General features: G+C 31.4%; 3 protein-coding genes across 5 annotated transcripts; 1 reads left to right on the top strand and 2 right to left on the bottom strand.

The window, feature by feature from the left end:
• Window positions 1–411: 411 nt before the first annotated feature.
• On the top strand, window positions 412–3,996 carry LOC138188022 (uncharacterized). Of its 2 annotated transcripts, XM_069129396.1 has the most exons (7): window positions 412–496; window positions 845–1,379; window positions 1,979–2,194; window positions 2,396–2,582; window positions 3,312–3,420; window positions 3,496–3,618; window positions 3,682–3,996. In XM_069129396.1, the coding sequence occupies exons 3-7, from the start codon at window positions 2,095–2,097 to the stop codon at window positions 3,844–3,846; spliced, it is 684 nt and encodes a 227-aa protein (XP_068985497.1). In that variant the 5' UTR covers window positions 412–496; window positions 845–1,379; window positions 1,979–2,094; the 3' UTR covers window positions 3,847–3,996. The 2 variants fall into 2 exon arrangements, with proteins under 2 accessions (XP_068985497.1, XP_068985499.1); XM_069129398.1 differs by lacking the exon at window positions 412–496 and having other exon boundaries at window positions 532–1,379.
• A 103-nt stretch (window positions 3,997–4,099) lies between these two features.
• On the bottom strand, window positions 4,100–7,612 carry LOC138188010 (protein brambleberry). Its single transcript, XM_069129360.1, has 9 exons — window positions 7,330–7,612; window positions 6,859–7,244; window positions 6,189–6,374; window positions 5,899–6,121; window positions 5,530–5,826; window positions 5,229–5,441; window positions 4,926–5,159; window positions 4,539–4,863; window positions 4,100–4,465 (listed from the first exon to the last, which is right to left on the bottom strand). The coding sequence occupies exons 2-9, from the start codon at window positions 7,228–7,230 to the stop codon at window positions 4,339–4,341; spliced, it is 1,977 nt and encodes a 658-aa protein (XP_068985461.1). The 5' UTR covers window positions 7,231–7,244; window positions 7,330–7,612; the 3' UTR covers window positions 4,100–4,338.
• A 1,069-nt stretch (window positions 7,613–8,681) lies between these two features.
• LOC138188009 (nonsense-mediated mRNA decay factor SMG8) lies at window positions 8,682–13,068 on the bottom strand. 2 transcript variants are annotated; one of them, XM_069129359.1, is made up of 15 exons: window positions 12,907–13,068; window positions 12,590–12,716; window positions 12,220–12,494; window positions 11,905–12,135; window positions 11,641–11,834; window positions 11,473–11,576; window positions 11,196–11,389; window positions 10,896–11,135; window positions 10,612–10,815; window positions 10,416–10,525; window positions 10,128–10,286; window positions 9,856–10,066; window positions 9,470–9,781; window positions 9,135–9,314; window positions 8,682–8,956 (listed from the first exon to the last, which is right to left on the bottom strand). In XM_069129359.1, exons 1-15 carry the CDS (start codon window positions 12,945–12,947, stop codon window positions 8,833–8,835), a joined length of 2,706 nt encoding a protein of 901 aa, XP_068985460.1. In that variant the 5' UTR covers window positions 12,948–13,068; the 3' UTR covers window positions 8,682–8,832. The 2 variants fall into 2 exon arrangements, with proteins under 2 accessions (XP_068985460.1, XP_068985459.1); XM_069129358.1 differs by having other exon boundaries at window positions 12,572–12,716; window positions 12,907–13,062.
• Between the last annotated feature and the right edge of the window lie 196 nt (window positions 13,069–13,264).

The following is a 13,264-nucleotide window of genomic DNA, read 5'->3' on the forward strand; positions in this document are numbered from 1 at the left end:
ATTGATTATTCGTTGATAATTTCATCATTTTATTGGCAATAGCTGGTAATAGTGTTACGAGATGGATGATGAAATAACCTTTCATTTGCAGAACTGAAAGAGCCACCTCATGCGCGAACTTTTTGCCAGAGAAGCACTTATCAAGGACGTTCAATTTGCAATACACTTGTATGGTGACAGTGTTGGTGTAAGTCGGTAAACAGGAAAACACTGTGCGCATTCATTCCTCTCTACTGACCCACATTCGCAGAAGTCGCTATCTTTTCTTCTGCTTCTCTTCTCTACCCTCGAACAATCAGCTATAAGTCAAGCCAGCCACGGCTCGTTGATCTGTCGTTTCTCCTTGCTCAGGATCGTACGAATCACTTTTTTCACCTTGCATTTATCTTTATTCGAAGGAAAAAGTGGTACCATATCGATAATTCATTTCTCCAGTCGCTATTTTATCGACTGGTTATTTTCAGGTAAGAAAGCTGTTTTAGTTTCGTAACGTCATGTAAATATGTAATTAAGTAAGAGTAAATAACTGGATAAAATATTAAATATAAGATTTAAGACACTAGAACTATTTTTAGAGAATATAGTTAAATTTATTTTTTTATATAGAATTATTAGAAAAAGAAAGTGATTATATTTGATCCGCAGCAGTTGTTGTCCAACAATAACAAGTAAATAGATAAGATATTAAATAAAAGATTAAGGTCCTAGAATTATTTAAAAAAAATTTTAATTGAATTTGTTAGATATACTTATTAGAAAATTTAGGGGAAGAGGAATGATTAGATTTAGAAAAAAGTAATTCTGATGTTTTTGCAGCATCTTAACTAGAATTTTTTTCTTTCAGAGATCCTTATAAGTGGCGACGCGACGCAACGTCACTGGATCATTCGTCTGCACGTCAACTTTCTTCCGTTTCATTTTTGTCGACGTCCAGTCACTATTTTCGACTAATTTACTAATTCGAATCGGAACTAGCAGGATCCCCGACGACGTTCGATTCAAAGAAATACATTTGTACGGATGTTAGGAAACATCAAAGCACGTCACATTGTCGGGCGTCCCTCTGAATGTGTTTCTTCTTTTACACTTGAGGAAAGTAAAGTGAAACCAACGTAAAGTGAAACCTTTCAGTAGAGATGTAACTATAATAAGAAAAGTGAAAAGAATTAGAAATTGAGAAAGAGTTACCAGAAATATATTTTTTAACCTCTCTGATTTTGATATTGCAGAATTTATATCATAATTTAATATTTCAGAATTTTAATATGCCTATTTTAATGTTGCATGAAGAAGATATTTGATAAAGTTGTAACAAGGTTGGTTACTGAATGTAAGAAGTAAAATCAAGAGGAAAAAAAAGGAAGCAGTAGTCGGGTCGAGTAAGTACATTTATGGGTCGTATCTTGGTAGATAGTATTCATTAGGGACACCGAATACGCGTCAGCGGACAGGATAAAAAAAATGGAAAAAATGATTCGATCTACACTCGTGGGAAGTCTGTGATCTTCCTAAAGGCGACTATAAATCAATGCAGTATTTAAGATTGGCCTGATGCAGATCTTTTAATATCAAAATGAAATATCGAATTACATTTTGCTTTCTTTATCTTATATTATCTATTAATGGCAATTATTTTATTATTTTATCTATTAATGGAAATGGAAGAAAAATACTAATTATAGAAATAAAACTAAAGAAAGTTGTAACGATAATACGCAAAATTTTTACAGTAATAATCTTTTAGCTCAAAAAAATAATCAAATATTTATAAAAAATATATTCTATAAGCTTCTATAAAAGAAATAATTTATTAAAAAATAAAAAATTGTATGAACTCTATACAACTCTAAAAAAAAAAAAAGAAAAGTAGAATTTTGCTGTCAAAACAATTTTTCATACTTTTTCGTATTTTAAAGTATGTAGTAAAATTGTCGGAGCATGTAACGCGACAGTCGTATATCATCATTTTCTCTGACAGACTTCAGGGACCGTCATTTCATTGTTTTTTCTCCTTTTCTGCTGAAAGATGATCGATTTGTGACGGTCAGGTCGAAAGAAAACGTGGAAAAGGTCAGAACGTCGCAGAGATCATACATGGAGCTCAGGTCAATGTCGAGACGATCACCACCTTACACGCATAACGAACAGAGGTTCATGAACTCGCAGAATGCCTGCACGACAAAGAAACAAAATGGTCCTCTTCAAATGTGCCTCATTTTTACACAATATTCCTTCCTCACTTCAAATATATTTTTTCATCTTCCTCTTCATCTGTTTTAATCTTAAAATTTCAACTTTTCAGTTTAATAATTTTAGAAATTTTAAAGATTCTTGAAAGAAATTTTTAAGTTTTAATTTTCATCTTTAAAGATTAATTTTTCTTTAAAAATTAAAGGTTTAAGTAAAATCAAAGTAGAGGAGGAGGACAATTCACCAACAGTGATAGTTAGAGATGTATGTGTCTTTCCAAAATGTAAATACTTTGTCTACTCTGTCTGTGGGCTCCTGATATGCTTCCTCTGTATTGTTTGGATCAGCCTCGTGTTCCCTTATCCTATGCATGCTTCTTGTATTGTAAAATGGTATTTCAATTCTTCAAATATACTCTTTATACATATGCTTGCAAGTAATAGTAATAAAAATTTGTTTATATTAATATTTCAGTAAAATTTACTCTTTTTATGAAGTTTTCTTTATTTTAATTCTTCCTACTGATATACAGTTGTCAATAAAAACCAGAAAAAGGAATTAATACATATATATTGATATTTCGTCCCAATATGTTTCTTTTATAAATTTTCCTTATTCTGACTAATTAGATATATCGTTCATGTATCACCAACATCCTATCCTTTATATACTTCATTTTTGTAAGAAAACGTGCTGCTGCATCAAATGAAGTAGCATAAATGTTTTGTCTATAATCCTAAAAGCTTGGGAAAAATTGTTTTATGATAACGTCTACTCTGCAAGTAATCCTGTGCATAAAGCAACTGAATATTAGCCAGCAATGGTAAGGCTCGTATATTTTTCTTTGGCTGGATGACACCGCTTGAAAAATATACGAGCCACACTTTTCAAGCCCATGAGAACGTCGCGCGTGTTATTTCGGTGCTCCCCTTTGAACTTCCACGCTGCCAAAAGACGATAAAAATTTTCACGAATAAAGCAGTCGATTTCGGATTAAATATACCTTACCTAGTTCCGTGGATAATCGTGGAAAATTTTGTCATTATTTTCTAGTGATTTTTCTTATCGGCCTTATATCGAAAAAGATATTTTGAAATAATTTGTTTCTTTTTTTATTATAGGAAATTTGGTGATCCATGCAAGTATGTTATGCAGAAATTTAGGAGTCAGATACTTAATTGGTCGTCCTGTGTGAATTGTGGCCCACGTGGTGGTAGATGTCTATATACAGTAAAAAATAATTTTTATTTAAATATTAATAATTTTTTATTTCAAAATATATAATGTCTAACTTTGGCTTTGTAGCTCAAGGAACCAAAACCAAGTGAGAGTAACATAATTAAAGCTATTCATCTTGCTTCAAATTTGAAGACTATGGAAACCATCAAAATTGATTTTGATGAAATTAACAAAACTTGCGTAGCAACGGTATATCTAATTTTTTAACTCGTGAATTATAATTTTTTAAATTATTTCTTTTTATTATTGAAGGGAGAATCCGTGGCAAATGAATGGTTCAGGATTTTCGATTATGGCACAAATTACTGCAATTTGCATAATTTAGTAACCGAGATTGGTTTTGATAAAAGTTCGAAGTTCTTGGAATTGACAAGCAATGCAGTTTGCACGCAATACAATATGGCAGTTTGTGACTGAAAAATATTGCTTTGACTTTTCTTTGCCATTTATGAAATGTTTTCATTTAATTAGTATACATACGTACATTTGTTGATATTTTTAAATAAAGCTGCAAATACATTCTTACTGTTTTATTAATGTTGATTTTACAATAAAAGTTTATAAAAATAAATTACAATTATATTTAATACAAAATACATGCTTCTTACAAACAACTATAATATAAAGTGCATAGCATTCTATTATGTACAATTTTGTTTTTTTTATAAACTACAATATTTGTCATGTTGAGAATGTAGAAGACAATGCTTCAAAGGCACTATATTGATGTTAAAATTACGGACATTTATGAAGTTCAAGAAATTGTCCAATTGATAAAATAATTTTATATCTAATTATTTAGTTTAATTGATTAACAGTATTACGTTTACAAACAGTTCAATTCTCGATAGAAGTAATTCTAATTAACTTAATGTAACAGACTAACCTAACATTATGTTAAAAAATTTATCAGTCACCCATTGAGTGTGAAAAGGAATGTTTGCTGCAATAAAGACCACTTATTGCATATAACCGACACCTTCTGCCGCTTAGTGTTATGCCATTACATATCACTCTCGATGATGTTGAAGAAATACTAAGATCAAAAAGAATTATTTTATTGATGATAACAAAATTCTACTTTGTTAGTACTTTTGAATCAGAGATACCTTCTGGAGGGTGAATGTTGACGAGAATAAGAAGACCTGCTGACAGAATTTTGAACTTCTTTTAATCTTTTTAATCTTCGTCTTAGATCATTGGCATCGATTAGAAGATCAAGGTCATCGATACTTCCGTTGTTTTCATTCACTAAATTTGAATGTTCAAAGTATGTATTATCTTCAGACATACTTGGATACTCTTGTTCATAATTACAAACGAGGTCTTTATGATTTCTCCTCGAGGAAGTGTACGAACAGGACAATTCCTCGCGTGGCATTAATCTTTGCTTACTCCACGAAGTTACTGCTTGTATCAGCGAACTAAACTTTTCTGAAAATTGCAATTAATTATTTTAATGAAGAAAATATGATATATACCACTTTTGAACTTACGGATAGATCGGTTTATTTGATAATGGACAAATCTATAAATTTTCCATGTACTCCTCTTCAAATTTGTGTAGAAAGATATTGGAAGATGACGTAATTGAGCAATGTAAGAAGAAGAAACATATTCTGCGGTACTATTCGCATGACCATTTTTGTAGACGGTTTGAATCGGATCTGACTGCGTTTCTCTTCTTTTTGCACCAAATAAACGTTGAATTCCAACCATTAGGAAATGCACTAAGAAATAAAAATATTAAAATAAAATGTATATTAACTCTATAAATATTTTTCTTGTATAATACATACTCATTGTGATTAAAAATATTAATACACTCATTGATACGAAATCCAAACAAGCATCCATGCCATGCTTCAAGAAAGATACTAAGTTTAACGGTACAAGTCCCAGAATAGTGACTCTAGTTAGCAGTGGTGCATGAAGGAATGCAGCAATTACCATGGCAAATAATAAGTAAACAATGTGCAAGCTTATACGATATATTCGATGCATTTGTTCTCCTGAAAAGTTAGAAAATTTAATTATTCATCTTAATGAGGTTTCCTTTTTTTATACTACAATATTCATAGTTTCCAAAATTATAATTACCAGTATCACCAATGTAATTGGTCAACCAATTAAGCTTCTCATCTATCTCTGCACGCATAGTATTTGTTATATTCCAAATATATTGAATAGTGTCATTAATTTGACCTAATTTTTGTAAAGTTTGTTCATATTGAACAAGTGCTGCTTCATGTTGTGCGAAAATTCGATCTGTACTAGATTCTATTTTGTCCCAGATCAATTGTGCTTGTAACTGAATGTTTAATAAATCCTCTAGTATTTCTTTATGGTTTTCGCTACGTTCGATAGCTTGTTGCTCCAAATTTTTATTTGCCTCTTCTACAAAAGATTAAATTAATTGAATGTTACCAATCACAAATATTTTAGATTTTGATTCATTTAAATAATTACCTAATTTCCTTCTGATATCGTCCGCCATTGCCGCAAGTTGTGCGTGTCCAGATCGAATCAAAGCTTTTTCGTTGTTCAATTCTCTTAAATTTGTTGTCACAAGATTATGAGCTGATGCTTGTGCATCTTTTAAACGCTTTTGCTGTTCTAATAATGCTTTATTACCATCTGACAAAGACGATAGAGCTTCTACAGTCTGTTCTTCTAGACGATCTTGACCTTCCTAAAAAAATATTCAATGATAAAATAATGTTAACGTTCAGAGCTCATACACTATTTTATACACTCACTTTTAATGAACTCAGTGTCTTAATTTGTGTGTGCGCAGTTTGCATTAATTTGTTCACAGTCAATTCTGTAAGAGCACGAAATTGAGTACTGCGAGCTGCATAACAAACTGCTCTGGCTCTGTTACTCATTAAATGGTATGCATTCCACATATCTGCATCCATATCTGTGGTACATTGTTTTAGTGACTGCAAAAAGTACAATTGTATTCACTTTATAAATTTTGAACAAAAAGATTTCCATAGTATTACGTATTTTTTTAACTTTATTATATATAAATAACAGAAACACTAAATTTTTAGTACTGTTACATAAAGTTCAACTGATTAGTTTCATGTACAAACAGGGACTGTACTGTATATTATGAAGCTTGAAACTAGGAAGACCTTAGTGGTGGTCTGTGTATTTTGTAAGTGGGGGAAATGCAAGTCTGAACATGTTTCATACCACCCTTCCACATGTAATTTCACAGACAGTGGTGTATATTTAGGTATTTTGTATACTTGAATTCAGTCCCCTTCTTCAATGCATAATATCATTAACAAAATAAAGTTTATAGAAATTATATACATGAAATTAAAAGTGGAAAACAGTTGAAGTTTCAGAAATTTCCAATTTTTACATTGCTATAAAAAATAAAGAATTTATTGTAAAAAGATAATAAAATTTTACCATTTCCTCAGTACATGGAAATATTTTCCTGCCCTCCACTGCAGACTGACAATTCAAAAGATTAACACTCAGTTTGGCAAGTTGTTCCTCACTCAACCCAGAGCAAGAAGTTTTAATCTTCATAATAACTTTGTGTTGGCAAGTTTCTAAAGGCGATGACACTTGAATTTCTGTAAACTTTGCAGCTTCTTGAAGGAACTTCTCATCCTCTGTCATAGATTCATAAGGAATAGAAACCAATGGAACACCATCTGCTACCAAGACAGTGGTATCATCTGTATCCTTTCCCCAAATCCATTTAAATACCGAAGCATAATCACCTTGACAAGTTATTGACATAAGTAACAAGACCAATAAATGTATATACACCATCCTGCTTTGTTTTTCTGAAAAGATGACAAACAAATTCAACAATTGATATTATTTATGGAATACTGAATGACTTTTAAATGATTATCAGAATTAAATTACCTAAAATAAAAGTTGAGAGAAATTGACTTCTAAATGATATTGAGCAAATAATCAGAATATAGAATTAAAAATCATAATTTTAGATTTACGACGTTAAAAATACTCAGTTTCTTTCGCAATGTTATATCACTTTCACCGATGTAAAATATATTTGTAAAATATTATACTGTAAAATATTAAAACATTATTGTTAAGAAAACCGAGTGCTTCATTCATTCCACCGGAAATTTTATAGTAGTAGTGGGTGACAAACGAAAATAGCTGCTTTACAGGTGAGATACAATATCAACCGTTTATTTATTCTCGTTGTGCTTGGACTTTGCAACGGTCATAGCGCTGCAGTTCAGTGGCGGAGAAATTAGAAAGTGAAATCAAACTTTCTTACATAATATTTGGTAATATTTATTTAATTTCCAGTTAACCTCGTTCCAATATGAATAATCACAAAAAATTATTACAATATATGATATAAATACTATACATATCTAATTTCAATATTAATTGTGAATCATATTAACTAAGTATGAATTCGGGAGATTTGAATTTTTTCCAAGATACGATTTAAGCACCAACCAATCAGAAGTCCACTTTTATTCATGTTAACTGCACAGTTCTTTGAGTAAACCAATCAGAGCATTTCCCGGCTACCGAATCGCTTGCGCAGATAAGTCTCGCGTTGCTTGCAATACCGCGAATATGTTTGTGATGTCGCGAATTCATAATTTTGTAAGTTAATTATGCCGAAAATAGTGTTAAATGTGCATCGTGGAGGTTTTCGAAATACGCTGTATGCTGTTTCGGTGAGTCAGAAACATAAATGTCACTCTGAGTTAACTTTCACTGAATAATTTGCGAATAGTAAATATGTAGTGCATATATTGGGTGTCCTTTGAAATTTGTATTAAATAAAATCAAATAAAGGACGCTATCGAAGCAATACTTTTTGATTTCTCAGAGTTCGTAGCATTTTAAGTTTTGAAAAAAAAAGTACTTTCTAATACATATTTGTTTATTTCAATTTTGGTATATAAAAGGTTTTATACATAAAAGTTATATTATCTATTATGTAGTATTATACAGGGTATCTCAAAGTTTAACAGCCAAATTTTGTCAGTATATTGTGTGGATAAAATCAAGCAAAAAGTGTTAAGGATATAGCTAATTTGCAGCTGTATTAAAAAATTAAAAAAATATTGACAAAGTTTGGCTGTTAAATTCTGAAATACTCTGTATGATATCGTATATATAATTTTTTATAGTTAGTAAATGATAATTATAAAAACTAATTCTTAGGCCATCTTTTGAATTATAAAGATCCTTTTTACTGACTACATTCAAATTGAGTTTTATTATATAAAATTGGAATTAGAAATTATAAATAATAATACAAACTTTGATTATCCTTATATATTTACAAGAAGTAATTTACTATTTAAAAGAAGTAATTTGTACAAAATTTATAAATTTCGTACAAATCAGTTTTTGACTAAAAATATATGAATACTATATTTTCTTTTCCGGAAGTACTTCACTAATTCCGTACATTCCTGCCAATAGCCTTCCGTGTGAAGTTGGTACTGGTTCTTTTGGCGCCAAATATGGACCCTTTTCATCCATATACACGTATCTAAATTTTCGTTAAGAATTAATTTAAATTTTTTATAAACGTTGTGATATATTAAAATTTCATACTTTAAAAATTCACATTTCAAAATTAAAGATTGTTGAAATTACAATTTTCATTACTTAAGTATTCTTATGTTATAATACAAAAGGCAATGTAGATATTAATTTTGAAAGGATACGGTAATCTCAAGACCCAGTAAGCACTTTGCGATAACTTTATTGGTTCATCGCAACCAGTGACAAAAATTGGACAAGGTGGAGGTCCAGGTTGTACTCTAGGATTTACTGTAACATGAACAGGTGCTTTCGGCGTCACTACGTGAATTCTCATTAATTGAGCTATTAGAGGCTTTGTTTGCCTGAAAATTAAAAAATTAATTCGATATTAATTCAAAATTAATTTAATATCATTTATTTGGAGCTAAAATACATACGGTCATTATCATTATTTGAATTTAAATTAAATTTAATTATCTGGATTTCTATCGAAATTGTTTTTTAAATATTCACATACCGACAAGGACAGGGAAAATAGAGCGGCATGTCCGCAGTACTGGATGTGACTTTATTTCCACTGTCCTTCACAATCCCATTTCCAGTAGCCTTCAGAACCTTATCCGGCGCAGACGCCATAAATCTGTGTCCTCTTGGACACTCGTATTCCACTCCCACAAATATTTTCACTACAAATTCCTTTCCGCCTTTTGATTTCCGACCACGAATAGTATTCATATTTTGAAAATTCTTTCCTCTCGGACAATAGTTATGGGTTCCATGATCACCTATAGTAGGCCACAAAGAGCCTCTTTCTTTTTGATGCTCTAGTCTAATAAAAAATTAATTGGTACAAATTAAATCCAACTTAATGATGAAACTGAATTTCTTGGTTTATTAAATTACCTAACAGTCACATCCCATGGTAAAAGAAAAGCGGAAGTGGCTAAAACACCAGCTTGGTGTTGTAAACCCAAATTATGAGAGTATAGGCTACTTGGTCCAAGGCAAACTAGGGACCAGCTAGAGAATTGTGGCAATAAACCAGCTGGTGATTCTGTATGTAACATTCCTGGTAGATACTCTGTTGTTGAAGGCTGCCTGACTAGAGATTTCTCTATAGAATTGAAGAATATTGAAATATAATATTATAATTAATCCTCTCAAAGAATAGTTACCTTTTGCATTTTCTGCGTCACTATCTGATACTTCTATAACTACTTTATGGGCGTCACTAGGTGTTAAACTGGTTTTACTGCTGAGCTTAGTAACGTCTTCATTAGTTTCACTCGTTGGAGGTGACTGTCCTCCACTTCCATATGGAGTTCGAATATCATCTAAAGTCATAACCTTAATGTCATAAACTTAACTTTTCAAAGAATTTTTTACCAATAAATTGACTTTTCAACGAATTCTTTACCACAGGATTGAATTGTAAATAATTATGAACAATAAAACAAAAATACCATTCAAAGTGTTAACTCCTAAGCTGCAAGCTTGAGTATTTTCTTCAGATGTTGGAGATTCTGCATGAGTGAAAGAGTCCTCTCGTTTAGTAGAAAACAACTGTGCAGGCCTGTAATAAGAATACACCATTGTTCAAACTCTAAGACACAGAAATCTATTATCAATATTAATATACAATTATTATAAATATTTTACCTATAATTATGAGTGCTTGGTTGGAAAACAGGAAACTGTATGTTTTCTAACTGAGCACATCCACATTGCTTAGCTAGCATTTGAAAATAATCATAATTGGCCTGTCTCAGACTGAATGGATCCTCCCTTGAACCCTGACAACGACCACAATTACAAGCACAGATGTATCGAACTCCACTACAATGTTCCCTAATTGGTAAGTCACTGTAAAGTGATATAACATTATATTGAGATTACATAATAGATAATGTGAGATGATAAATCATTTTCCTTGCATCACGCACTTGTCATTCTCTCTTTGTTCCGTTTGTTCCCCGCCTCCAGCACCCTCACTTCCACCTCTGTGTATTGGATTCGTGCAAGGATTCCCTGTCAGAGACAATACTTCGCACATCTGCCTCCCAGATCTCCAGTGCTTCTCGCATTCGGCCTGTAGTTTTTCATTAAACTCTTCAAACAAAGGGCCTCGTGCATGCATCTCAAAGACTCCCATTGCATGTGCCAATTTTGTTTCATGATATGCTCTGGTGTAAAATATTGAGGGATTACTTTATGTAAATTTTTCTTGGGGAAACTTTGAATACCTTGTGTAATGTTGGGGTAGGTTCTCTTGGTAAGCCTGAAGGGCTCGTGGGAGTACTTTGCTGCATCTGCTCTTACTGAACTTTACATCAGTATCTAACAAGCTGTGTAATGTTAGTAGTTCTTTATCTGTTCCATGTATAAAATAGTCGTATACTTTGTTTGCCACTTCACAGAATATTGTAACATTAGGTATCTGATAAAAAAAAGATTGAAGTTAGAAGCAAACTAAATGTAAAATTGTAATTTAATATTAGTTGTTTTTATTATTGGTCTGACCTCAAAATAGGCAGGTACAGAATGTCTTCCAACATTGTCATCAAAACCTCTTGCAAAGGCTAGGTTTATATGCTGTTGTAGAAATGATCTAAAGGAACGAGTTTCTGTGAACATATATGGAGTTATTATTATTTTGATTATGTAGTTTTAATTCAGTAATATTCTTACCAGTTTCTGTATCGTCTATTTGAATATTGGAATCCTGACTAGCTAAACTCCTTGAAGTACTTCCTCCAGAGCTAACTTTGCAACTCTGTACCAGCTTCTTTGCCATGTAGCCCAGAATATCTCTGGATTCTGTCGTACCAGTGTGTACATATACGAATTCTTGATTTGCAGGAATTGCAAACAGTGAATTTGAGCTGAAAATTTACCCACATATTGTTTACATTAAATTAAACAATGTTTGAGTTTTGTAATCTTTATATTTACCTAATATTGGTTACTATTCGATTTTTCCTCAATACTTGGTATATCTGATCTTCTAAGGAATGCTCCAGTTTCTTGATATTAGCTCCACTGGCAGGATCTTGAAACACAGTGGGACAAGTTTCAAAATAGAATAAAACTCTAGGAGAGCAGGGTCTAACATTTGATACCCAGTCCTTAGGTAAGCTGTATATGGAACTTAGGACATCAGAAAGTTGTGGAGAAACCTTTTGTCTGAAAATCAAAATATACATTTGTATTCAAGATTTGTATTGTATTGTAGAACAGTATATTTATTGAAAGAAATTAGATGTATACCTTACCATATCCATGGCTCTGAATAAATGTACATAACTATAGTCAAATGTGTGAGTTGGATGAGTAAGAATAATAACATGCGATATGTGAAATAAAACAAGTAGTGCTCTAGCATATTTGTCTCTCATGTGTGCCCATACACTAAGGAAATCCTTGCAGTCTTGTTTTTCTAGGAACTTATCATATTCTGTTAAAAGGGTGTGTGTATCTAATAATCCTCTTAAATGCAAGTATATAGTTCTATCTTTAGAATCGTAGTATCCCTCAATCTCACACTAGAAATAATTTCATTAGTGTTATTTTCGTACAAATTATTTTAGAGATTCTAATGTATTCTTAAATAAACTCTTACAAATGATTCTTTTTCTACTTCTGGTTCATCCAGGAGGCCCACCTGCAGGATTGAACTGAGCATGTTGGTCTTGCATCCTTTTGCACTATATTGTGACTTTCCAAATACAGATACTATCACTACCTTTTTATCTGTGTGTACAAAACTAAAAAGAAAATATTGAGAAAAAATAAATACTTGCTTTTGTATTATGATAAATACCAAAATATTTCTATATACAAGATATCACATTCACTGTTATTTTTAATTAATACATTTATACATCAATGAAATAGTTGTCGAATTTAGAAAACTTTTTCTTTATTAAAGTAAAAATGTTTTCTTCGTTAAATTACCTTCCTGCGCTGCATGGGAGTCGGAATTTTTGCGGTCGCATTGTATATTTGTTTGGCAACTGAAAGGTTATGTTATCGCATGCTATAGTTATAAGAAAGTAGCGCACAATGCAATGTAATGAAGTACATTTGTAACAGGTTATAAACTTTATTAAAAAATTGCAGAAACATGAATAAATGTAATTTTTCTGTATTAAGCAATTTATTTTTTAACAATATCTTTTTGCATAACCTTAACTTTTTTTAAATAAATGTATTTAGGTGAAGATTGTTATAATTCCTAGTAACACCAGGAAACAAATTTTCTTAATCACACTAGAAAAAATATTTAGTTATTTACAATTGATCATTAAATAAT

Source organism: Bombus flavifrons, chromosome 16 (assembly GCF_040668555.2).
Source record: "Bombus flavifrons isolate JBK064 chromosome 16, iyBomFlav1_principal, whole genome shotgun sequence".
Classification (NCBI taxonomy): Eukaryota; Metazoa; Arthropoda; class Insecta; order Hymenoptera; family Apidae; genus Bombus; species Bombus flavifrons.

Coding starts and splice junctions, on each gene's coding strand:
- LOC138188022 (XM_069129396.1), top strand. CDS start 2,095: ATGGAGCTCAGGTCAATGTCGAGACGATCACCACCTTACACGCATAAC. Junction 2,195..2,395: donor CACGACAAAGAAACAAAATG/GTCCTCTTCAAA, acceptor TAAAAATTAAAG/GTTTAAGTAAAATCAAAGTA. Junction 3,421..3,495: donor GTGGTAGATGTCTATATACA/GTAAAAAATAAT, acceptor TTGGCTTTGTAG/CTCAAGGAACCAAAACCAAG.
- LOC138188010 (XM_069129360.1), bottom strand. CDS start 7,230: ATGGTGTATATACATTTATTGGTCTTGTTACTTATGTCAATAACTTGT. Junction 6,375..6,858: donor TTCCATGTACTGAGGAAATG/GTAAAATTTTAT, acceptor TACTTTTTGCAG/TCACTAAAACAATGTACCAC. Junction 5,442..5,529: donor CAATTACATTGGTGATACTG/GTAATTATAATT, acceptor CTAACTTTTCAG/GAGAACAAATGCATCGAATA.
- LOC138188009 (XM_069129358.1), bottom strand. CDS start 12,947: ATGCGACCGCAAAAATTCCGACTCCCATGCAGCGCAGGAAG. Junction 12,717..12,906: donor CTCCCATGCAGCGCAGGAAG/GTAATTTAACGA, acceptor TTTTCTTTTTAG/TTTTGTACACACAGATAAAA. Junction 10,287..10,415: donor AGGAGTTAACACTTTGAATG/GTATTTTTGTTT, acceptor TTATGACTTTAG/ATGATATTCGAACTCCATAT.